This window comes from Lineus longissimus, chromosome 3 (genome assembly GCF_910592395.1).
Source record: "Lineus longissimus chromosome 3, tnLinLong1.2, whole genome shotgun sequence".
NCBI lineage: Eukaryota > Metazoa > Nemertea > Pilidiophora > Heteronemertea > Lineidae > Lineus > Lineus longissimus.
This window is the reverse complement of record NC_088310.1, coordinates 16,342,732-16,370,059: the sequence shown is the minus strand read 5'-3', so window position 1 is coordinate 16,370,059 and position 27,328 is coordinate 16,342,732. Positions and strand designations below refer to the sequence as shown.

At 40.5% G+C, this 27,328-nt stretch overlaps 1 protein-coding gene across 27 annotated transcripts in view; it reads left to right on the top strand.

Moving 5' to 3' along the window:
- Positions 1-9,832: 9,832 nt before the first annotated feature.
- Positions 9,833-27,328, top strand: part of LOC135484037 (MAP/microtubule affinity-regulating kinase 3-like) — a 70,436-nt gene continuing 52,940 nt past the window's right edge. For 5 of the 27 annotated variants that reach the window (XM_064765085.1, XM_064765084.1, XM_064765074.1 and 2 more), the window contains exons 1-5: positions 9,836-10,498; positions 10,608-10,754; positions 15,129-15,164; positions 17,071-17,124; positions 26,915-26,963. In XM_064765085.1, coding sequence (XP_064621155.1) covers positions 10,400-10,498; positions 10,608-10,754; positions 15,129-15,164; positions 17,071-17,124; positions 26,915-26,963 — 385 coding nt within the window. In that variant the 5' untranslated portion in view covers positions 9,836-10,399. Of the gene's footprint in view, positions 10,499-10,607; positions 10,755-15,128; positions 15,165-17,070; positions 17,125-26,914; positions 26,964-27,328 lie in introns of all 27 variants that reach the window. The other 22 variants (XM_064765075.1, XM_064765073.1, XM_064765072.1 and 19 more) reach the window with 13 other exon arrangements.

Sequence of the window (27,328 nt, the reverse complement as noted above, 5' to 3'; positions counted from 1 at the left end):
CACTTTGGAAACGCATTTTAAAATAGATGTTACGTCCTGTTAATGGGGCACGTCATCATCGCGTACATTTGGGAAAAACTCCCTAACGAGACCGGAGCAGACGGCTGAAAGTAGTTTAATTATTGGCCGCTAGGGTTCAGAATGTCGCTCACCCGAATTTTTCACGCAACTTTTGCTAGAGCTAGTTCTAGTTTGTAATTCATTTTGATACTTCAGATTTGGGTAGTGGACCAAAATAACTTAGTCGTCAGTGTGGTTTTAAGCAGGAAAAACGTATTTGTTTTTCTTAAAGTGCCTTTTTGGACGGGTGTGTGCGATTGTTTTGTTTATGTCACGTGACCTCGACCATGTCGACACAAAATTGAAATAAACCACCCTTTTCTGTCATTATTTAGGACGGATATTTCTCTAATCAAAATATTAATATAATTGGCCAATTTCTTAGGCATATGATGTAGCGAATTCCCATGAAGATTTAAATTAATTTAAATTTAATTTAACTTAATTTCAACCAATGGGATAGCAACCACCACCGGAAGATCGCGGAGAAATCGGTAAACTCAACGGAGTTAATTCAGAAAAATACCAAAAAAAATTGTTTGTAGGATATACAGTTACTCTCTTTATTTCTCATCATTAATTTACATTATGTACTCCCGTACACACGTGTATCTTAAGAGCCCCTCCTAAAGGGGGTCTTATCATGTATATCGAGTACCAAAGAAGGCAAATCAAAGGACATTACACACTATAGGTATAGGCATTCTCGTCACGTACATGTACATTCTCATCTAAACAGATACCCCCCCCCCCTCCCCCCTACATCCGCACAATCAAGACGAGTTATACATCTACTCCATGCAGTTACAGCTTTTATTACGTTGTGTAGACAGCGCGCGTAGAAAATGTACACTGTACATTTTGCAAAAACTGTCGCAGTCCGGTTCGCTTCGACTGTTAATCAGCTGGATGTAGCAAACACAAAGATGATGCACTCACCTACTAGTATCGTATGTCACAATATTTCGAACACTTTGGGCTCATTTCAATTTGACGCAGTTGTTTCATTTAAGATCATTATGTTTTTTGCCTCTTACTTCTTAATTAAAAGAATGCAGAAGACACTGTCTATTATCTTTTAACATAGACCGCTCGCATATGGTAGGCCGTAGGGGACATTAATGCCGATTTAAGTTCTAGAACATAATTATTTATTGTCTAGCACGTAAATCAGCCTATCACAGTGCAGGAATTTAGTTCTAGCACGTTAATCAACCAATCGCTGACCAGGAATTTAGTTCTAGCACGTTAATCAACCAATCGCTGACCAGGAATAATGGTCGAGCACATAAAACAGCCTATCACAGTGCAGGAATTTAGTTCTAGCACGTTAATCAACCAATCGCTGAACAGGAATTATGGTCTAGCACATAAATCAGCCAATTGCAACCATCGTTTCAAAAAAATTGTCTACTTCGGATATCTTCGTGATTTTCCGGGCGCAATCGTGGTGTGTTATCTGCGGCCATAATAGTTGTTAGTGTCGTTGTAAAATAAACTGAGCTGCCTGTGATACTTTTTTGGCACGCGGGAAATATGAAATGTTTGAAACGATGGTTGCCATTGGCTGATTTATGTTCTAGACCGTAATGAATTTATGTCCAACACGGCCCTCATGCCAATCACCATAGCTATTTATGTGCTAGACCATTATTCCTGGTCAGCGATTGGTTGATTAACGTGCTAGAACTTAATTCCTGCACTGTGATAGGCTGATTTATGTGCTAGACCATTATTCCTGGTCAGCGATTGGTTGATTAACGTGCTAGAACTTAATTCCTGCACTGTGATAGGCTGATTTATGTGCTAGACCATTATTCCTGGTCAGCAATTGGTTGATTAACGTGCTAGAACTAAATTCCTGCTCTGTGATAGGCTGATTTACGTGCTAGACAATAAATAATTATGTTCTAGAACTTAAATCGGCATTGATGTCCCCTACGGCCTACCATACTCGCACCAAGGCCAAAACTCCATTGTTATACTGCCTTATCAAAGAGTTACCACGGCGAATATTGATAACGATGCCCTCGAAACAGCTTTCACAAGATACGATAGGCGAAACTGGCAAGGGAAAATAAACGTGTAATCCATGATGAATTAACTGACCAAATTTGCTCAAACTCTCTAGTCAAATATTTTTATTATCTAGGCTAATTTCCCGAGTCCATCCTTCGAGAAAGTCTTTAAAATGCTTTCGGAGTGAACATTGGGAAATTGTTTTGCTATATTTACTTTGCTTCATGAAATCGACATATGTCAAGGTCTGCATACACAACTACAAAAACCTCAGAAACCGGGCGAAAAATGTCACTGGAGGTCGCCATAAGGGTAGAACGTTTCAAAGATATGTAGTACAGGTATATCACGTGATTTGGTTAAAACAGCTTTAATTATAGTCCCTTCGGAAATGTTGTCCGCATCGTTCGGGACGCTAGAGTGCGAACTACTGACCAGATTTCTATGAAGTTTGGTTTTTATTGGTCTCCACCTCTAAACCAAACATGATCTTTCCGTAACGAAATTTTTAAAAGTGGAAGCTTTTGTGTACGTTGACGTGGTGCATTGAATTCAGACACTTTCCGCTCTGTACAGTTTATTTTTTGACCAGTCTGGGTGAAATGTTAAGGTTATAACTGTTTGCTGTCCATCTACTCATTTGCCAAGAATGAAAGAGAACTATCCAGAAACAAAATATGGTCTATCCGGGGCGCGAGGTTTTTTTTACAGTTGGTTCGTACCATTGTGTACATTGTATACATTTCCGAAGAGAAATTTATTATTAAAATAATTAAGTAAATAGTAAAAAGCAATAAAAACAAAAGGTGCATAATTTTTTGGGTCCTTCCGAGATTCGAACTCGCACCATTTGTCAATGTGCATCACTGATCTTGTTTACTGACTAACAACACGTGCGTTTCTTACTTGATGACGTCAGGCGAAGTTACTGAGCTCTGATTGGCTGTCAATGTACACAATGGTACGAACCTACCTGTAAAAAAACCGCATCCGGGGCCCCCTACGAATATCTATTTTTTGCACTGAGAATGCTAAAAACCATAATATCCTATTTGGTTGTGAGGCAAGAATCAATAAAACCTTCCTTCAAAGAAATCCGACAGGTAGTTTGCCCTCCAGAGCCCCAAAGACGATGCGGGCACAGCATTTACAAATGGACTGTGGTAAACGATACCAGCTGGCAGCTTCTCCTGTCGCTAGGGAAAGTGGTCATGAAAATTAGGCAACGAGTGCGCGGGATATTCGGCGGAAGCGAGGAGTTGAGATTTGGCTAGTCAGATGATATCTTTATGTATACACCAAATTCACGAAGTGTCCAAGATTGAATATAACACAGCCATTTTTTGAAGTGTATATTTTTTATCGACACACTATGAAGCCTTAATTGGTACTTTTATGAGGCTGGGTATATACATGTATCATGTAATTTCATTCTACCTGTACAGTTTGGCGGGAAGCAATGGGAAGCGGAGAATCGCCATCACCTGGAAGGAGACCTTCTCCGGAGGTTGGACGGATCCGTCTCGATTCTGCTTCAACTGTCGCAGAATACGTTGTGGTCAGCAAACTCGAAATACACAGTTCACCAGTAATCTGTGCAGATGTCATGTTCACTTCCGCTACAGCCGAGTATGCTGTGGTCGATAAACAAGACAAGAAAATTCAAGCTGCCCGCTGAGCCGGGTTCCGTTGAGCAGGAAGGGACTTACAACCACCTCCACCTACCACTGCTGACTAAGCCTAAGGACTTCATGAGCGGGAGAAAACTACTCTGCAGTGTATGGCTTCGTGAGCTCAAAAACTGTATGCAGTGAGAATCAAGCCGTTCCCGAATATGTCGAGCTCGTGACTTCCGTCGGAAGATTTGGTACAGACTGATTGGTAATGTAACCAATGGTTACTGGTGTAGAAGATGTTTCTGAGAAATGAAATCTTTACGCAGAGGAACGACTATTATACGAATAATCAGTTAAACAAAGATGTGGAGAATACAATGAAGTTGGACTCCGTCAGTTCATGAATGGATTACTTTTTTCATGATATCTGTCGTCAAATGCTTGAGGACTGAGAAGCATGGTACAGAATATAAAATGTTGTATGTGATGCGAGGATCAAGTATTCTAAAACCAAGGGCGATTTATTGGTTCCGGTGTGCAGGCTCGAGATTAAAATGGAAAATATATTTTTAGGCTATTTGTTCTATAATTTAATTCACAATAAAGTTCTCATTCACCCCAACCTCGGGACTACGCTTGTCGTGTCTTGTCTCCACTGCAGTATCCAGTGCATTTCATTGAAGACTTGTACCACGTTTAATCTCGTCCCTAGTACGGCGATGAGATTTTCATGTCAACTGAATCAAAAGCAAGGAACTTGTTCAGGGGGGAAACAAGCCATTTCTCTATCAACTGGATGCCGCATGTTTCAAGAAAAAGTAAATATTGTTTTCTACTTCGGCTATTCTTCCTTTCTTTTTCTTTTTCCTCACGTTCGCTTATTCAGACAACATCGGAATTCTAACTCTGTCTTCGGTATGACACTTAGTCTTCGTGTATATACCAGGGACCTGTTTCATAAAACTTTTTAACAGGCTTCCTTCAAGGTACCATAAAGGAAGGATATAACGTCTATTTAAAGCTGCGTATTAAAAGCGTTTCATAAATCGTTTTTACTCTACCATTACATTAAATTTAACAGGCCTGCCATTAATAAATGATTGTATGGTGTACCTTATTGGTGAAAAAAACAACAACTCGAACGCAGAGTGATTTATCAGTTGTGTTGAGATTCGTAATACACGATCGGGCCGTGGCAAAATGTGTCAATTTCAGTGTCTTTGGTTCCTATGCACTATATGAATGCCCTTTCGACATACGAAACTTCCTTTCCATGCATTAACTCTGTGCCGGGAACATGGCCAAGAGACAGCGATCTCGCAGTTGGACTGATACTGTATTTGATAGTGGAGTTCTATTCAGAACTCAATTGCAAGCTGGCGAATATGATTGCCGTTCACATCCATGTCTCGAGGAGGAAAGTCATCATCCCCTGCGTCATTATCAGAGGTCTCGTCATCATCGTCATCGTCATCTGAATCCTCCACTAAGGGCATTCTATCCCGGACAGCAATGTTGTGGAGCAGGCAGCAGGACTGAATAATAATGCTTGCCTTTTGTGGTGTGTATTGAATCTCCTAGCGGAGGCATCTGAACCGTTGCTTTAGGAGACCGTTGCAACGTTCTATGATGCATCTGGCTCTTATTTGCATCCGCTGGAGTGCCCTTTCCTGTCTGGTTTAGGCATTGGCAAGAGGTGTCAGAAGCCACCTCTTGCAAGGATACCCCGAGTCTCCCAACATCCAACCATTCGGTGGATTGTTTTCAAATGCCTGGCCAAGGGCTGAACTGCGGAGAACGAAGGCGTCATGAGACCCTCCTGGAAAACGTGCCATGTACACAGTTATTTATGATCATATCCCAATCACAAACTAGCATGACATTAATGCTGTGGTATCCTTTCCGATTGATATTAATACACGTTTTCGTTGATGTGAGGCTTGCGTATACGACAATGGGGCCCCATCGATCGATCCAATTACACTTGGAAAACCCGTGTTATCAAAAAAATTGGTTTTGACCTTCTGGAGGTCCCTCTCGAAGTGAACGTGTTGGTCAATGCGTGCTGCAAACGCGGATGACACAGCGCCAATACACCTCGATGTTGTCGCAATGCTCACATGGTGAATATCACCGATACTAGATTGTTCATGCCCGGTTGCGAAATATCGTAATGCTATACACACTTGCACTGATACTGGGAGGGCGTCATTTCTCTGAGTAGGATGCTCCAACTCCTCAGACAGCTGACGACAAGAATCGAAACATATGTTCTTCGGGAAACGATATCTCTTGATGAATAAATCATCTCTCATGGAATCTAGCGGATTGAATTGATCCCTGAATACCCGTTCTCGTCGAAGATTTCGCCTATTCCGTTCCTGAATCAAGCGCAACATGATTCCACGCTTACCCTGGACGAAGTCCTCGCGACTAAAGGAACTCTAGACTACCTTCGGGTTTAAAGGAACCGAATAAAATAAAGACCGGATAAAACCACTACCTGAAACACTCTTAATGGTAACATTAACCTAGATATTTTAGAGGCACGTTTATGAAACGCGTTCTTCCTTTAAGGAGTGACTTTATCCTAGCATTAGGGCTAAAGGCACTTTATTAGGCTTTATGAAACAGGTCCCAGTACTTGAACCATAACAGTTGTCGATGGCATGACAAGTTAATACCTAGCGTCTACAGTATAAAAAATTCATGACATGTTTATATGTGTATTGTTTGTGTTTTAGATGAAGAAATACAAGAGAATCATGCTCAGAAAAACTGGGAGGTTGACGTACGATAAGGCGTGGAGTGGATTCATGGTGCTTCTCGTCGGGATACTTAATTAGATCATCAGTGGAAAATTTGGGAGGAGGTCCTTTCTCACCACGGGGTACAGTTAGATGTTATCCTAAGACCAAACCTGACTTTCGCCTCATGAATCTCTTGCATTTGGTCACGTACCCCGGCAAAAGCCTGCTCTATCTCCATCAGTATCGGGATATGAACGAGAAAACGCTGATTACATTAATTTCACGAATACAAGAAGGACTAGACCGTTTCGACATTTTACTTTATAATATTTCCCAGGACGTTCAGAAGCAGAAAACAACGTTTTGTAATCGTATTGTTTTTAAGTATAATTTTCCCTTAAAGTTCACATTCCAGGCAACCCCCAATCCTCCTATTTCTTGTTAGATTATGATAATAAATGGTGAACTTATAATTTACAAATAGCCATCAACATTTTCAAAATGTAACCTGGATCCACACCAAAGCAAGCTTTTAATCGCCGTTGAAGTAGTTGACTGCTATTTTGCTTGAATTTTGGACTTCAACGTAGCCCTGTTAATGGACAGGTGGACTATATGCAGGACCAAGATAGGTGCAGGTAGTGGTGCTCCATTGCCCGGCGCACTGCAGCAGTAGGCTACTGGCCTCCTAATTGGAGGCGTATTTGCTGCAGTGGCGCAATACGGTCCATTCCCTGCACCCTGATTGGTTGGTACCTGTATATAAACTGTCCCTCCCTTGACAGGAGAGAGTTCCAGTGTAACCCCGTCAACAGTAAAACGATGTAAAGCATCTTAAATAAACCGAGTACGTATCCCATTCTCGTGTGGAAGTTCTTTCCTCTGATCCCGGAGCTAGTTCCCCCAGGTCCGTAACCCCCAGGATGAGCGGTATTGGGTTGAGATAAGTTAACAGTTTTTAGTCCCACCTGCTTCTGGCCCTTGCCAGTCCTGGCGCCATCGTACGGGGAAACGATGTAACTTCCCTCCAAGATACGGCAATTCATAAGCACATTAAATCCACCCTATACGGATAAAACATATCATCGAAATCTGAGGAGCTGTTCCTCCGGTAGCAGACGATGACGTTGTTGTGCTCGTTGACACATTCTGTCTTCGCCGGACGTTTTGTCGAGTCTCTATTCTTTTCTGCTTAGCGTTCAGAAAGACCATGTCGTACCTATATGCAATCATGATGAATGTCTTATAATTATAGTCATTTTGCTGCAGTCATAAATTTAACTACAGACTACTTTGAAGATATGACTTTTGGTTTTAAAGTAATGGACTCGTGGATTTCTTATCAACCATTTCATGTTGCTTTGATTTTCCATAAGAGAGATGTTTAACCTACACTCAGACGCTCTATCTCTCAGCTCAACTTTTGCGATAAAGTGAACCGAATGCGGACACCAAGTTTAGCCGAGGTTGGATCAAAAACTACAAGCCTGATTGGACTCAAACGGCCACTCATGTGTCGCAAAACAACTATATTTTACAATGACAGCCCAAATGTACTATAACGCTTATCATAAATGGCCGATATACAGCCGTTACTTATTCATTTATTATTCCCTCAGCTCAACTTTGGCGTAAAAATAACGGAATGCGGACTCCAAGATTAGTCGAGGTTGGATCAAAATTAGAAGCCCAATTGACCTAAAACGAGAAATCTGTTGCAATTCTGTGTATGAAATTGTTCACTGTAAATTATATCATGTGATGTTCTGCTGGTGTGAGGCATATAAATATGTAATTGTATAAATATTAGGGCTGTGCCTTTTATATTGTAGATACATTATTATAAGGAGTTTTGCCACATTCAATGTTTTTTAAGTTAAGTGTTGGAACAAACTGCAATTTCAAAATTTCATGTCAAAAAGTTCAACGCCAGACAGGAGATCAACTTGGACGATTATGAATTAACTAATTAAAGACTGCTATTATGTCTTTCGACGGGATGGAGCGATGTGGCCAAGAGTCTTTCAAATAAATTTATTTGAAAGACTCTGGTAAGTCTAACCTAAAGCTATAAGCTTACCAGCAGTGTATGACCGGTCATACACCGCTGGCTATACTGATATTGATAATTGGAGCACTTGGATTTGAGGCAAAAAGTGCTAATTACAAGAAATTAACAATTTCACACCTCCTATATAGTGCAGGAGGTGTGGAATTTTTAATTTCTTGTAATTTTTGCTTAAATTGGAGAAGAATGATGCTGGGTAAAAAGAGGGGAACGTGTTCGGAAAAGGAGGATGCTAGGCACGAATGACGATTAAAAAAAGGGGAACGTGTTTGGAGAAGGAGGATGCTGCGTGCGATGTTGATTCAGACCCTATAGCGCATTGAACGTAATTTTCAGTAGTTGTCTATGCCTTGGTCCCCACTGGGATTTGAACCCAGATCTCAAGTCACAGTGTGACAAGTGTGTTGCCAATTACACCATGGGGACATAATTGCATATCGCCTACCAAAAAACTTGCTCCTCAATTAGTGCAGATGTTACCCTGAAGTTCAGGATGTATTTCCCCTTGCCTTACTCTCCTCCTGCATCTTCTCTTTCCATTTAGCTGATGGCATGTTAGACCTAAGCCTCATGCATCTCACAATAATTCGAACACATCATACTAGGCCTACCTACCTTTGGCCTACCTGCAGAACGTTTTCAATACAAGAATCAAACAAACAATATCTATATCTGCAGCAAAACCAGAACAAAAATAATCAAAGTCAAGATTAACTAGCTACCTACAGCACGAGGTCTCACACCATTCCAACCCCCAAACTTTAATACTGCCCAGCCTACATACCCGGCCTAGATACGCAACATCATTCCAATGGGATTATATCAAACCCTACCTTAATACCATCCCCGCACAAGTGGTTTTCAATATACTCCACCTCTCGACGACACCACTACAATGACAAAACCGAAAACATAAACACCAAGATTATGACCCACGGCCTTGGCCTTGGAGCACTACACCACTTCTGACTGGCATGATTCGAACCCAGTACCGACATGCAGCACTACGCCATCCAAAAAACAAATGTGCACTCCCATCCTACCCAATTCATTCAAGCTCTGGCGGCATGCAGGTGTCCCCGTCATGGTCCTCATTGATGTAAGTATTACCATCTAGTGTTGTTATGACAAACTAAAAATCAGGAATGGGGAAGAGGGAATAATGTCGAATAATTTCAGTTCCAGTAGTGCCCAATAGACGTCAGAAGGGCAAGTGAAGGTCAAGGGCGAATTTCTTCCCTGGGAAAATTGCAGATCAGTGCAAAACATCCATTCTAAAGTTCAATTTCCAGTAAATGCACCTTGCATTAGATCCTTCTGAAGCTGTGGTTGAGATTTTGAAACCGTGGATTCGTTGCTCGAGGGCAGAAGGTGTCCTTTTTGGGCTTTTTGATGTGGTCTGGGGCCTGCTAATGACGTCATTTGGACCTTTTCAGCCAATCGGAGTCGCGAATTATCGGTCTTTGCGCACGGCTGGCGTGTAGACGAGAAAAAGACGGCCATTTTGTTTTGCAAGTGACTGTTTTCGGTCTTTTTCCTGCTCTTGATGGGATGGATCGTCATGGAATGATTTAATGTCTACTCACATTTGGTGATCAGATTCTGGAGTAGAGATCCCCAGCGTGAAATAATCTTATGGGGTGGTAATTAAGCCAGAAAACGCCCTCTTTTCACGTCTGTGATTCTTGGGAAAATTGTCAAGACCGATCCCTTCGTTTCCCTGCCCCTACTTTCCTCGATTCATTTTGGATTATTTCGGGTGGATTTCTTGGAATACGAGTATTGTGCTTCGATTATTTCGGATTCTAAGGAACAAGCACATTCATGGTTAAGTGGTTACTGTGGTAGGACGAGTGATATTGCTAAAAAATCATTAACAATCCAAGATGTCTACCAATCGACACGATCGAGCTGCACTGCAGACTGTGCATGAATCCTCGCACACCGATCATCATCACCGGGTTGGCCGTGGCGTCGGTTCAAAAGTAAGTGTCAGATAACACCGATTTCTTGGTCTTTTATGCCTTGATCATACACTTTTGCTACGTCCTAAACCTCATCACGTCAAATAATTCTAAACCCATTTTTTTTCAGGGCACAGATGACAACGCAAACCCAAGGATTTCCTCCAGAGGGCGGTCTGATGAGCCCCACATAGGAAAGTACCGACTGATCAGAACCATCGGAAAAGGGAACTTCGCCAAAGTGAAGCTTGCTAAACATGTGCCAACTGGCAGAGAGGTAAGTTTCGGTCGCTTAATGTAGTGTGTATCCTCGGAGTAGACCTGATATGGTAAGTTCAGTGTCGTTTTTTTTGTTTATATTTTCCAGGACAAAAGTGTCAAATGATGTTTGACAGATCAGCGGATAATTTTGCAGTCATCAGAGGTGTGGATGGAATGTTTTTTTCATGTCCGCATTTATTATTGTTCTACAGGACTTGCTCACGAAACAAAACCAAAGGATGACTACTTAAAATGTAAAAGAGTAAAATATAGAATCAGAAAATATCAGAATATTACTTTAACACTCATGAACAGACGGTTTCGACTGTTTTCTTTTGGGTTCTGACTGGCTACACTAATTACCAACCATAACCAACTTTTGGGTATAAGTTAACCCAGAACAAGGGATCATCTTGGTCTGTTCAACACCAGTACTGCAATAGATGCCGAGAGCAGGACGTTTGATGTCACCAACTCTACTGGTTACCGTCTTGCTGCAACTGCTAGACAAATCAAGTTTAACTTTATACTGTACTCGTAGCCAGATCACCCTTCTGGCGTTCTGTTGTAAAGGAGTGGTTCAACATTTTAACAAGCATACAGACTGAGACCCTACGCTGATTCGACCTTTGTTTGGCCCCCGGTCTCAATTTTGCCTAAATGTTATGTAGCTCACCACCTCGCCACAATCAATGAACAATTTCTTCATTGATTGAAGTACTCTCATCTGACCGCATGTTTCGTCTAAAGATGAAGAAGGTTGGCAATCTTACAACAGCTGTGTAGAATTTGCGGAATGAGTGGATTCTGTACAAAATATGATATAATTTCATACAAAATGGAACTTAATGAATTCATTAAGTTTTAATTTGTTCGATACGCCACAAAGATTATTTGAAAATCGCTTTTTAGAGTCGTTAAGCCATGACTCGCAATGAGGGCATGAAAACTGGTCTGTAGGGACAGTTTAGTTCAGTTGGTAGCCGTGCGCAGCGCTGTATTACCATAGCTCCTTTCGTCTTCAGAGTTCAGGCATGGCGACGATCATCGCGACAAATACTGGCTTTTCCAGGTGATTGAATTTGAAGCCCAGAATCAGCTCATTCCGCTTATTCCGCTATTAAATTCTAAATGGCCCCTTGCAACCAACATAGACCACGTTCAAAAGTTGGTCAGTAGGTAATAACAAACACGCAATACACGTACGCACGATGTTGTAGTATTGCACTGTTGTCAAAAAATGTTTGTTGTTACCTGCTGGCCGACTTTCGGATGTGGTCTATTGTGCACACTACACTAGTGGTACCTGTACTGCATATTGGCTACTCATCAGTCACACTGTGTACACCTGGACGGGGGATGCAGTGCTATGCATGAATCACGAACAAAGAATCAATGACAATACCAATACAATTTCTTCATGTTTTGAATGAATGGGAAGCCTCTGCATGCACTCTTTAGGGGGGGGGGGGCATGTGAAAATGTAGAAAGTGTTGAATTAAACCACGCCTAATATCCTCCAATGTCAGGCAAGAGTTTGTTGACAAACGGAGACTGTATACAATGCTGTACAAATTAAAAAGGTCACTGTTGCACACTACATGAAACTCACTTATTGAGATGATACATAACCTAACTCTACTTGAGCAGTGAAAACATATTCAATCAAACCATGATCACATCAACGGTTCTAAATTATCTGTTTTATTAGACTCTCAATAAGGGGGAAAAATCACAAAAAGAATATAATCAATGGTCACATGATATGATGTGCCATGTAACCAAATATTCTCAACGTTTTGTGATCATTTTCCTTCTTATTCAGAGTCTAAAAGAGATAAACATGAACTGTTGCTAAGAAAAAGGTTAAAAACATGTTTCCAATCACTCAAACGAAGTTACAATGTAGGTTACTGAATACCTCCAAATAAGTGAAATAAGTGAGTTTCGTGTACATTAGTGACCTTTTTGTGGCTCTAGGAAAATTCGTCCCCGGAAAATTCGTCCCCGGAAAACTCGTCCCCGGAAAACTCGTCCCCTAGGAAAATTCGTCCCTGGAAAATTCGTCCCCGAGGAAAATTCGTCCCCGGATAATTCGTCCCTGAGGAAAATTCGTCCCCGGAATATTTGTCCCTGGAAAATTCGTCCCCGAGGAAAATTCGTCCCTGGAAAACTCGTCCCCGAGGATAATTCGTACCCAGAAAATTTAACAAAAGTTGAAAGTTTCTGACATTATTTTCTAGTATTCAGTGTTATATCTCTCTTTACTACCCCACTAGCTAGTAACCTACTCCACTATTTTCATAGTACTAGTAGGTAGAGGTAGGCAGGGGTAATATTTTATTATTTTTAAATCAGTATTTTTACTGGTCAGAATGAGAGAAAAGCTCTAAAGGTGGCCTTATTCTCTTGTTGTCAAGAAAATAGAGGGAATTAAAAGAAAAGCAAATTGACAACAATTACATGTACAATAGAAAGTTTATTGATACGAAAAGATAATTTTACCAAAAATTTTGTTTACAAGTATGTCAGTATCTTTCATTGTCTTTTAAGTAAATTTTCTGGATATATGCAAATCTGCCGTACAAATGTATATGGCCCTGGGTTGCACAATTTGGTATTTTACATTAATAAAGAGATAATGCCAACATTTTAACATAACACTCGAATGATTGGTTAATGCTAATTGAGCAACTTTGTCCTGATAAATATGTACAATTGAAAGGAAATTTTAAAAATTCTTGATTCACTGTCTCAAACAGTTCATACTAATTCAAGACAAGAGTAAACTTGAGACACCCATGTATTCAAATGCTCTCAGGTATTCCACAACAGTCACCAACTTTATAAAGTCCTTCATTATTCATACACTGCATGACAAATTTTGAAATATAGTCTGTTTGACATTTACTAAGACATTTCGATATTTAGCTATATAGCTAGGTCAATTCTTGTAGAATGTACTATATTTCGACTTTTGTCATGCACTGTATGGAGGCCTTAAGAGTTCACAAATCTGTTCACATCTGAAGATTGTGTGCAATTGCTCTCAGGTATCCCACAATATCACGATTGTCATAATTCTGCACGATAGCAGCAATTCTCCTTTGACAGTCACGATACCCACGACGTTGTTGGGGAGGCTGATGTCCACCAAGAATTTGTGTAATCTTCAACTCATTAAGACTTTGTTCACGGCGAATCACATCAATGAATTTCCAGATGTTTGGGTGGAAGGCTGCGACATTCGACTGGAAACCGCGATGCCAGCCCTCGATGGCATTGTTGGTTCTCGGAAGGTTTTCGACAGTTCTATCATACACGTTCCACTTGGAGATATGATACATTGGATTTCTACGTCCCTGGCGTCTTCTCTCTCCAATGTAAGTTGTTTCGAAATATCGTACAACTGGTTCAGCAGCATCTGGAATATGTGGTTGCAAGGCTTCATAACTTTCAATGACATCATCGACTGGGACAAAAGCCAGTGCAGTCAGAAACTTTCAACTTTGAAAAATTTTCTGGGGACGAATTATCCTCGGGGACGAATTTTCCTAGGGGACGAATTATCCTTGGGGACGAATTTTCCAGGGACGAATTATCTGGGGACGAATTTTCCTAGGGGACGAATTATCCTCGGGGACGAATTTTCCGGGGACGAATTTTCCTCGGGGACGAATTTTCCGGGGACGAATTTGCGGGGACGAGTTTTCCGGGGACGAATTTTCCGGGGACGAATTTTCCTGTAACCCCTTTTTGTACAGCACTGTATACCTCTTGTTTGTAAACAAACCCTTGCCTTAATACGATGCCATTGGAGAAATCAGTCGTGTTACTCCACTGAAGCCAGTTTTGGGCTGACTGGCTTGTGATGTAAATTTGTTTTGGTAATGAACCTTGACTTGACTGTCTGAGTAACAACAGTTGTTTCCAGTCATTGTTTTGAACATTTTCAGTTCAATCAATGCCAGGGCATTTGAGTGCAAAATATTTTCAATCAAAGCAGGGCTGGTGCTTGTGTTATGTGAGTTGAGTCGAGGTCACATTTATAAAAAATCCTAAGAATTCAAAAATATGATGATCAGTGCCTCAAAAATGTATGTGTATTTCAGTGTTAGCCCACTAGGAATCTTTTAGTCATGAGTGTCAAAAACATTCTGACTTATCGAGTAACTCTTGTTCATGTTGTTGTATGCAGTGCAGTAGGGATGCTTCTTTTAAGAAATTTCTGGCGATTGGTTTTTGGTTGCAGGTCATTCTGTGTTGATTTTAAATCGTGAGTAGTGAGAACATGACTCATTGACTGTGTGGACCGACACCAATACCTTTAGTTAGGAGCTAGAAACCTTTGTTATAACGCAATCCGCTAAGATTTGTTTGTACCTTGCAGAAGACGAGTGCCCACCCTATGTTGCCCCAGTCTCTAGTAAGTATTTTTGACATCCCATCAGTAAATTCCTCTGGACAGCATGATGACCTGAGGTACATTTTTTTACCTCCTTTTGCACTGTCAGTGTCACTCACATCAGCTGTCCTCTGGAAACCCTTGTACTGAATTTTAATTTTAACAGCTTCACTAAGAAGACTCCGTCCGAGCAGCCAAATCAATTTCAAATAATAGTTATTATGTGTTTTGGTTGAAGTTTGTTTTTTCTATTCTTGTTTGGGCATGGATATTTTACCTTTACTATACTACTAGGAGTACTATAGTACTAGAATTATTATTATTAGTCAGTCTGTCGTCAGGTCCACACAGTCTGTGTCATTGTTCCAGGTTTGTTTGTGAATGATTTGTGCTGGCTTTTTCAAAATAAAATAAAAAAGCTTTCTTTCTCTTATCCATATTGCAATCTCGGTCATCTCTTTGCCAGCTGAACGTGTACCGTGCCCCCCCCCCCCCAGACTCCTCAGCTTTTTATTGTGCCCCCGCCTTCGAGGGGGGGGGCACTAATGGTCGACACCATGTCCGTCCTCGTCTGTCTGTAAACTTTTCCATTTCCGTGCCATAACTAGAGATAGCTTTCACCGAATGAAAAGATTTTCACTGTGAGAATTGCCAATGGTTAGATGAAGGTTCCCTTGATAATGGGCACCATCAACTATCCAAGATGGCAGCCATCTTGAAATTCGTTTACGTGCATTCAAATTCAAAGGAGAACGCTTTCAATTCATGGAATGCAATGATTTTCACTGTGAGAATTGCCAATGGTTAGATGAGGGTTCCTTTCACTAATGGGTGCCATCAACTATCCAAGATGGCCGCCAATGCAGCCATCTTGAAATCTGTGTCCGGACATTCAAATTCAAAGGAGAACGCTTTCATGAAATGCAATGTTTTCACTTTGGGAATTGCCAATGGTTAGATGAAGGTTCCTTTGATAATGGATGCCATCAACTATCCAAGATAGCCGCCTGGGCAGCCATCTTGAAATCTGCGTCCGGTCATTCAAATTCAAAAGAGAACGCTTTCATGAAATGCAATGTTTTCACTTTGGGAATTGCCAATGGTTAGATGAAGGTTCCCTTGATAATGGGTGCTATCAACTATCCAAGATGGCCACCAGAGCAGCCATTTTTAAAATACGTTCCGGGCATTTAATGGAAAACGCTTGGAATGATTTTCACTCTGGGAATTTCCAGGTTAGACGAAAGTTCCTTTCGATAATTGGCACCATCAACTTTCCAAGATGGCCGCCAGGGAAGCCATCTTGAAATCTGTTTCCGGGCATTCAAATTCAAAGGAGAACGCTTTCATGGAATGCAATGATTTTCACTGTGGAAATTGCCAATGGTTAGACAATGTTCTCTTTGATAATGGGCGTCATCAACTTTCCAATATGGCCGCCAGGGCAGCCATCTTGAAATCTGTTTCTGAGCATTTTTAAAGGATAACGCTTGGAATGATTTTTACTCTGGGAATTGCCAATGGTTAGACGAAGGTTCCTTTAGATTACGGGCGCCATCAACTATCCAAGGTGGCTGCCAGGGGAGCCATCTTGAAATCTGTTTCCAGGCATTTAAAGGAGAAGGCTTTCAAGGAATGTGATGATTTTCATTCTGGGTATTCGGCACCTTCGGAACAAAGATTTTTATGACGGCTTACGAAAGACGATTATGTATGAATTACTCGCATAAAGTCGAGACCCTCTGTGTATCCCAAAATTCTGACTGTGATTTTCGGCCCATCCCTGCATTCAAACCAAAACAATCCTCCCCGTGAATGTCTGCAGCCTTTCTCTGGACTAAAACTGATAGTGAAGCTACAGTCACATCGGCCATGTTTCTCTCTTCCTTATCCCTTTCACAGTTTCTTATTTGCTTTATTGTTTCAGGTTGCCATCAAGATTATAGATAAAACACAGTTAAATCCATCAAGTCTGCAAAAGGTAAGAAGAAGTCAATCTTTCAAAACCCAATGCTCAAATTTAACGTAGGGCATTCATTGGTTAGCTGCACTCCCCCCTCGCTTCCCTTGAATTAAAAAAAGGAAGAATCCAAAAGGAACACAGTCATGATGACAGTGCCCAGTGGCTTGTGCCTTCTTACTACAGAGTGGCCTTGTGGAACCTTTTCATGGTTTTGCAGGGAATATTTTAAGAGTCATAGCATTGCAGCAGAATGTGCAATATCGCACATTCTTATCTCAGCCTCAACCATCTTGAAGCTGCAGGGGTTAAAATTCGCACAATTTTGATGGGTGATGTGCTCCATCACCATTGGAAATGAGCATATCTGTTCAGTGTTATGTTAACCCTTGATGGGTCAAAATGAGCCTCGACCAGCAGCTTTCAAATTAAAAAAATTCATGGCGTGCAGACTGAGGAGTGCTCTTGTATTGAGTCCCTTGTTACCATAGCCATACCTGGTAAGTAATTTTCACCATCACTTGAGGTTGTCATTTGAATGCTGTTCATTTCTCCAGTATCTGTATGGATGAGAGGCTCCTTCTCCTCCTCACGATCAGTTTACAATACATACACTTTGGAATTAGATCCTAAAAACAGGTATATTGTAGAAAGAAGAAGGTATATTGTAGAAAGAAGGAGGTATATTGTTGGTCAGTAACATTTAAAAAAATGAACAAACTATGCAAAAAAGAGACTGGAGTCTGGAACCCCTCATTGTAAGCATACATTACTTTTGTATTTCAGCCAGCTTCTACTTCTTTGTCTTTACCCTGTGAAGCCCGATTTGACTTTGGTTGCCATACGTGTAGAAAAGCTCCTCTTCCCCGATCTCGACTATAGCAGCCAAAACTCGAGTCGGCAACCCCTCACATAGAACACTTACTGCAGCTTTGTGCAACTGAGGTATTCCGAAAGACAACTTTGGTTACGTACAGCGGTAGCTGATCATATCAGGTTTACAAGAAAATTCTTTTGATAGTCTGTTAGTATTTTGGCATCAAGACTCAGTCAAGGTGATTAACAACATTTTGTTCCAGAAACTCTGGCTTTTTGGGGTGGTATTTCTGTGGAAACTCGGGCTCCAAGGGTAAAAAACTTTTGTATTCTTTAAAAAAGTGTATTATATCGTTTTGGCATTCTTATGCACAAGGTCAATTTTTGCGGTCAGGGCTTCTGATGTTTTATGCCCAAGGCCTGGCAATTTTTCTCTTGTACATTCATATATTTGTACTTTTGTTTGACTGAATCAAGAATATTCATCACTTAGCCACGACCTGATGGCAACTGACGGAAGAAAAGTATAAGAACTCTGCCTCCGTTTTTTTTGAAGCAGTAGCATCTGTTCTGTGGAAGTCAGCACAACCAGAGGCAAAGGCACAAGGACCACGGTACTTTAACAACATGTGGCGAACTCATTGAACACATGGACCATTTCAAATACCCAGAATTAATCTGTCACTGTAGCATAGTGTTTCAGCTTGAAATTTGAAAAGAGAGGGCAGAGAAGTGCAGTCTGAAAAAGTCAGTATGGAGCACCCTGCTTTAAATGGAAGTGCATTAGCCAATGCCAAATTGAATCGACATCAAGGAGGAGGTGTTTTCCAGGTCCCCCTTTGAGCAGGGGGACCTGGAAAGGCACTTAAAATGTTTTGTGATGTTCTCAGCAGATGATTAGTTTCACCATCATAACAGGATGACCTGACACTGACAGTATTCTCCACAAGGTCATTTGTCAGGGTGGCCCATCCTAGCTTGGAAGAGCCACCCTACTTTGCTCTAGAATGTTAAGTAGGGTTTCTGATAGATAGTGCCACCCTACCTGATGATGTTACACAAGTTCTCATGAGAAGACGTTCACCAGTTAAGGTGATGAGGATAATGTCACACTTGAAGTTCTTGGTAGACTAGTTCCACCTTTAGGCAGGATATTCTGTTATTCAATGATGTCACACAAGTGGTCAGTTTATTGGTTCACCATCAACAGAAGATGATAACCATGATGATGTAACACAAGTTTTCAGTAGATGGTTTCATCAAGAACAGAATGATGCCGTTTCTGGTAACAAACACGTGTTGTTCAGATTGTGAGTCTGAAACCTTATAAAAAAGTAACCAGAGCATGCTTTCATTTAGGAATCAAACAGCATATCTTCTTTAAAAGATTCACTACCATAGCGAACGATACAGAACAACACAACACATGATGTTTAGATCGTGAGTTTGAAAAAAACAACCACTTGGGAGTATGCTCATTATAGAGATCAAACATCACTATTTCTTTTATGAATCATTACTGTACTCTGTGCATAGAAGAAAATACTTTCCACTATGCATGTCATGTCACAGTCATATTTAAAGCATGGTTAACTCACTGGTACATGGCTGTTCAGATGATCTTTTACAGCTCAAGAAACTGCTGAAACTACACCATCCGTTACCATGGCTACCACAATTTGGTCTTCCTGCTGTGCACATTCAGCACTTCTCCATCAGCTCTTACCTGGGTACTTATTGATTTTTCTTACTGAGGATGACAACCACTCAATATTCTGTCTGCAACAGAATGATCTTATAAATACATTGTTATATTGGATCATTTATGCCACAGCAGGTCATGCCAAGCTCCATTTTGAAATTTGAGACTGGAATAGAGGATATGATATGATTTGGATAAGATTAAGAAGTATGCTTGATTTTACTAGCAATATTTCAGGGGATGTATTGGTCATTTTGATATGTTACAGTTAAAAGAAAGACTGATTGTATCAACTATCATGTCTCGATTTCTGTACTGTTCCATGTACCTCCTTCTTCCTCTTATGCACCGGCATTTCGTCATCGTGTTTGCTCTGCCCCTGGAGGCAGAGGTTTTTTCCGGATAGTTTTCCTCCTTCATGGCGGAAGGCTAGGCAGGATGAGCATCTACCATTGACCTGGTGCTTTTTAAACACATTTTGACACAAGTTGGACTTCACTTTAGGTTTGTCCTGGTTGGCGGCAAAATGTTGCTGGGTGCCATTTAAATACCTTTACAAACTCCATGAATCAGTGCTTACTTTTTCGTTTGAATGCTGCCCTCTCGATTAAAAGCAGAGACAGAGTGGAGGATCCTGTTGATGGTTAAGGATGTTGATGGTGGAACTATTTATTCTGACAACCTCTGTATCGTCATTGGTTATTCTGTTGATGGTGAAACTAACCACTGACATTGTATTGTAATTGGTTATCCTGTTGATGGTGAAATTAATCTTTTACTGACAATTGTATTGTCATTGGTTATCCTGTTGATGGTGAAACTAACCATTTACTGACATTGTAATCATCATTGGTTATCCTGTTAATGTTGAAACTAATCATTTACTGACATTGTATTGTATCGTCATTGGTTATCCTGTTAATGGTGAAACTAATCATTTACTGACATTGTATTGTATCGTCATTGGTTATCCTGTTGATGGTGAAACTAATCATTTTCTGACATTGTATTGTATCGTCATTGGTTGTCCTGTTGATGGTGAAACTAATCATTTACTGACATTGTATTGTATCGTCATTGGTTATCCTGTTGATGGTGAAACTAATCATTTACTGACATTGTATATCGTCATTGGTTATCCTGTTGATGGTGAAACTAATCATTTACTGACATTATCGTCATTGGTTATCCTGTTAATGGTGAAACTAATCATTTACTGACATTGTATCGTCACTGGTTTATCCTGTTGATGGTGAAACTAATTATTTACTGACATTCGTTGCACACCCGTCAACTGATCCCAGAGCGTGCTTGGTTTATTGGATGACATAGATGTGTTGGTAATTAATGGTGGATAGACTTCTCCTGGGATTTGGTGACCTTTGCATTTTTGCTTTGATGAGTATTTTAGTCTCGGAGAAGTATATTTGGTTTTGACGTTTATAGTTTCATTGGTGTCTCTTTGATAGATACCGGTAATACAGTCTCATATTACACTTTTACTTTAGAGTAGCTCTCCTCTCTGGCATGTCTGAGAGGCATGCTTTTCTTATGGCACAGCGGCTGTTGTCGTTTGTCTGTTAGCAAGGCACATTTTGTAAAGTACTGGAGCTGTGGACATGAATTGGTTTGTTTGTTCCCCTATGTAATGACAGCTGGGACACCAGTTTAAGTCCAGTTTGATTCCTGAAATTGCCACCAATTGGCTAAAACCAAAAGCTCCAAAAAAAGATTTGTGCCGATGGTGGCACAAATGAATGAATTGTCTTGAAACTTGGTATTTTAATATTTTCATAACATACGTTATGAAATCTTGCAGCTCAGTGTCAAAAATTCGATCTGGTTTGATTCCTTATTTTGCAACCTCTTACCTGTATAACCTGTCTCTGAGGGATTAAGCGAGCGCAATGGTCCTGGCCATTTCATCTTAAAATGAAGTTGCTAATACTGCTGCCAGCTGATATAAAGATTGAAGTAAGTAGAGGAAAATCAAGTTAAGAAATTCCAATCAAGGTGGGCAACTTGATCAGTTGATTTATCAAATGACTTAACACCTGTTCTTAGGTCTGGTCAGACTTTTGATAGCTGACAGGATGGGCGAGTCCATTTTGACGTGATAAGAATAAAAATTGTGTGGCTGCAGGATTATCGGTAAATGATATTCGCACTACAAGACTTCATCAATCACCCACAAGATGATGTTGAGTTACGTGTTTGACTTGAGCGAGAAGTGGATGTTCTTCATAGCGATCCAAGAATGGTGAGGAGCATATTTTGGGACATGCAACTCTGTTGCAAGCGTTGTGTGGTTAGAGGGGGAATCTCGTTGATGGGCCTGGGGGATCTCAAGCTTCATCAACTCGTTGAGCAACAGTTGAGAACTGAAAAAGATGCTCTGACTTGAAAAATTTGAAGCTGTCTTGAGGGTTTTTAAAGTCATTGTTTCACCACAGTACCTTTTCCTGATCGGTGCTTTTATAACACATGCAAGTGCTTCTTCACAGACTTATTTACTTCTCCCAATTCAGAATTTTTTTCATCAATGGGGTTTATAATGTTCCTCATTTGAACTCCCCACAACTGGATGTAGATGGTGTCGCTGAAACCTCCATTGTCACACATCAACACTGCATTCATTATGCAGTGTTCAAGAGCAGGCGATCGCTGACATACATGTTGGACTAACTGTACATGGTGTATTGATCTTACAATATTCATAAAACCAGCTGCTTCTCCACAGCATATCAAACATTGGCAGGGCGAGTACTTGAACCGACTTGAATAAGTATTTATTATAGCACGTTTCCACAAAAAAACAAAATCCCAAATGTTGGGTGGGTAACATATTATTCTGAAGGTTTGCATAACATTAAAGTAGGGTTAGTTCACCAGTATTTTTAGCTCAGCTGACAAAGTCAGCGGAGCTAGTCAAATAGCTATTCGATTGGTGTCCGTCCTTCCACCCATCCTGCCATCCTTCCATCCATCCATCCATCTGTAGGCAAAGTTGGGCATTTTGTAATCATACAACCGAGGCACTTCAAATCTAGTCTTGCTTATAAACACCGCAGAAAATGTTGCTTACGGAAAAAAATTTGGGCGATTCGACTCAAATTCAGCTCCCCAGGGGGCAAAATGCGTAAATGAAAAAACAATTTTTTGACGCTCTATTCCAGCAGATAAAAGCTCGAAATAAAGTTGAAAAGGTCTTCATGATACAGAAGTTTTGATATAAAATAGATTAGTGTGGATTTATATCACCAGTTGGCGGTAGTGAGCAAAACTGTTGTTTGACCCCGGATGACCCCGCTTTAAATTTCCCGCCGGTTACCTGGAGTACTATCATCAAGAAAATGGCGGTGACCTTTTTATTTCTACCGGAGCGATGATTTTGTAAGTGGCAAATTTTCTTTTTTAAGCCTTTACGGAAACGTATTTTGGTACGAAACTTCACACGTTTATAGAAAAGATCAACGAGAATGTGTTCAAATGCCCTCATAACGATGAGTTCAACAGAATTTGGTCAAAACAACCTTCGAATGGAGTCAACTTTCTTTGCGAAATTGAAGCGACGACATCATTATTTATCGTAATTTATGCAGATCTGAGTCCAGCTGATGGGCGATGTTTTGATTTGTGTTCAAACTATTGGAAACTTCGGAAATTAGTTCTATTAGTTCTACTATTCCGTAGGAGTATATTATAGCCATTGATGTTGACAGCTAAAAGCACGAAAACTTTGTTCAGGTTTTTCGTCCAATCACGTGACCTCTCCAACACTCGATAATGCACTCTTTTCGTCCACGTTTTAGGCCAATCTTCGGCCTGAACATGAAATCTAATAAGCGCAGTACTTAAATCAGATGTTTCTCTCGCCTTGAAAACATTCCTGGGTAAAATCCATTGAGATTAGCCGAGTTAATCCACTTTTTCCGTGCCTAAAATCTCTGCCGCTGAATTCTATAAATAGAAACTATTAACATCGCGGCAGTGTGGTTCCCATTGTGCGCCCTCCCACTTCACACCATGTCAGGAACTTTTACGGAGAGAGAGGGCGTGCGGTAAGAAGAATGGCCAAAATGACGTCACGTTTTCCTGGCAATGTCTCTTTAATTGCCAGACCAGTCAAGCATTGGGAAAGCATCTTTAATTCAGACAACGTTAGAACTCGAAAAACGAATATGTTAATTTGCAAAATTAAAAGCAGATTTCACCACTAACCAGCCAAATCGGAATACGACGGCACAAAATGTTCTCGCTTTCCTCCTGCTAAAAAACCTTGTTCCCGCACTCCTATTTTAATTTATCCCAAGGAATATGATATGATCTGTTTTCACTTTTTTGTAATTAAATGGTATTCATATAATGAGATCAATAGTAGTGTCCGTGTCAGATCCCATCATGGAGGTATTTATACCTCCATGATCCCATCGTTCAACTAGTCTTCTCTCCCCAGGTGCCTCACACGGACCTTCACGTACTCAAGACCAACTCTTACAATATCGCCCTCATAACAACCCTGGAGTCATGAATTCACAGGTGCTCCTGTGAAATCTCAGTTCTAGTTTATTTATCAAACTTTATCGAGGGTTACCCGGTTATCGAATCGAATGGATGTGTCGATCGTCGGGGCGGATTGATATGTGGTTAGGTTGTGCGTCCAAGGCGATTACTAATAGGTCATTCAGTTAGTTTGAGAAAGATCATGATCATGAAGATGCGTGTTGTGTTATCATAACTGGAAAATAAGTTGAAGTTATTATTAGTACTACGATTCTTACATGAGTAAAAAGTAGACGTTTTAAGCAACACAATAATGTTACTCCCATTTTTTCTGTAAAGCTATACTGAACTAGGGATATCTTCCGTTGCCTCCTGTAATATTTACATACCATGGCTGATTAGTTCAATCATATTTCATCCAGCTGGCAGCTCTGCATTGGAAATTTTAGTGGTATAACGTGTTCTCTTGACCTTCAAACAGTAGTATAAAGCCGATATTTACTACTTTATACCCTCAGTCCTATGTTATTAGGTCATATCCAGCTGAGCGCCAGGCCCTTGGGCCTCTTGTTGAGAGAGAGACGTACTCGCAAGTTATTGGTCTTTGGTTAGAAAATTCACCTTGATGTTGCTACTAATGCTCGACGGAATGACAATTATCGCTGGTTGCAGCCATAAAAAACATGTCCACGAGTGACTTTAGGAACACCCAACCTGAGGGAAGAGCATAAATAGCAAATTGTGCTATAATTGAAAGTAAAAAGTTGCATCCAACATGGACATGTTGGCCCTATCATTGAGACCTTACTCATCAGTCATGTCAACAGTACCACAAATGCCTCTGTTGTTAATATGATGTCAACTTCGGGACTCCACCCAGTACTGTAATATTTTCATCTATTGTATTGATTACTGTGTCTATTTTGAAAGATGATCTCATGTCAATGGAATTCTCAGGATTTTAATTTTTTTTTAAAAGGACAAGGCAGATTCTCCCTTGACTATGCTTGTCTTTGTATACCTCAAAATATGCTACAATTTTTCGTGTTGGATGTTTTTCTAGTTTTGTTTGAACAATGACATCATGATGTTGATCCTCATCTCTGCACAGTGCATTGCCTATGCTTTGTTCCACACAAAAATGATCCAGTCAGGTTTGAAATCGGAGTAGCCTGATAATTCAGTCAGTTTGATGATGGAAACCGCAACTGCATAGCTTGAAAGGTGACTGGGCAGGTGAGAGCTCGGTAATGTAGTAATGCCCTTGTCCTTTAATCCTCCAGTTGATGTCTCAGGTCTCATTTGTTTTGTTTGATATTGGAAACCGACATACGTTTTTAAAGTTTCCAATATTGATGACGTACCTGGACAGCATATGATATACCTTGCTGGTTTCCTTGGATTCTGTTGGTATCTCGTTTTAAAAGTTTCCAATATTGATGACGTACATGTACCTGGACAGCATTTAATATACCTGGCTGGTTTCCTTGGATTCTCTTGGTATCTCGTCTATCACTCGTTCCCGTGTTGCTTCAGCTTTGTTGCGAGGTGATCTAGAAGCTTGATGCCCAGGGTAATAGCTTGGTGCACAGATGAGTTTTAACTGAATTGATCGTGGTTGGAGTTCAGCGGCAGAGCCAACCTGCATGTTGTTTGTTGATTTCATGTGCAAATTGATTGCAAACAAATTTATCACGAAGGATACGTTCCAGAATATTGCAGTTGTAGTCTTCAATTTCAACTATTTATGCTTTTGTCTTTCTTATTGCCCAGTCTTTTGGAATAGGGAAGTCAGTAGCAGAAGTAGTTCAGGCATGAGAGTCTTCCGGCTATTTCTGGAAATCCGGCCCAGGGCCTTCGAAAAGTTGGGTCCTGAGATTCATGCAAATCTGCAATAAAAATTATGTGTGTGTGGGGGGGGGGGGGTAGGGTTGTCCATCCATACTGCCATGACTTCCCCTTTCTCGTCTTATCACCAGCCCAAATCAACCCCGGGAAATCAACCTCCGACCGGCTTCAATAACTGACGAAATCCGAGACGCGTTCAGACGAAAAAAATCTATACTCCGGTAATTTATGCGCCGTATGCATAATATATTCTCGTCAATTTCGCGCCATTTTCACTTCCGTCTTCCTGATTGGTCGATCTACTGCAGTGATAAACAGTCATGAATGAAATAGTAGCGTAACTATGACCATATTTGGCGTATCGTGTGACGTCACACGCTCGGCTTGTGGATCGACAATTTCTGTTGGCATTCGGGCCATGTGCTTCTTTGTCATGCAAAACCATGTCGGCTCTTTGATTTTTGGAAAAATGGAAGATTTTTGAATTTCATTTGTTTTTGTTGTAGTCCATATTTTGAGCATAAATTTCCTGAAGAATTAAAACCTAGAGGTTCAAAGTTTCATTCTTTTTGATGAAATATGTTTCAAAACATGTAAATATTTCTGCAAGAAGATGGGTTTCAAATGCCAGGAAATGGCATCTAGGGTATTATGATTGTCAAATTTCTCCAAGGCGAGGGGGATACCCCCCTCGACCCCCCCCTCCACGCCGCGACGCGGGTACCACCTTACTGAAAAGATATTTCAGACTGAAGCCTCTAAGTCTGCTCTCATGCCTGGTAGTTATAATATTAATAATTAATAACTCTTTGCCTTTGTAATTGTAGATGTGGTTCTGGTACTGTAGTGGGAACAGTGTACAACATTGAATAGTAGCTGTCATAGAGAAATCTGGACTTCTCAAATTTTTTTCTAACTCTTGCTATTCTCTCTCATTCATAGCTCTTCAGAGAAGTCAGAATAATGAAGCTGTTAGACCACCCCAATATAGGTAAGTTCGAGCTGAACATAAATGTACATCAGTACACTCTGGTTTCACCAAAGCTGCTTGCCTTGTGATGGCGAAAATACAAAGTGACATTGCAATTGACCTATGGTCTGGAAAATCAATGTGGACTAGCTACGTATGTAGGTTGTCATCAACTAGCGTCTTACAATACATTAGCAAATAGCTTGGATCGAATAGTTCTCTTTAATCTTTCCAATATTGGTGATCAAGTTCAAGTCTGCACCGGCTTTTGTCACATGCCTTGTTTTCTTGATGCTAAAGATATTTTGCTTATCACATTTTGTAACTTTTATATGTCCGAGATTTCTGAGGCATTCTCGTTTTATAATTCAAATATAAGCTGATAT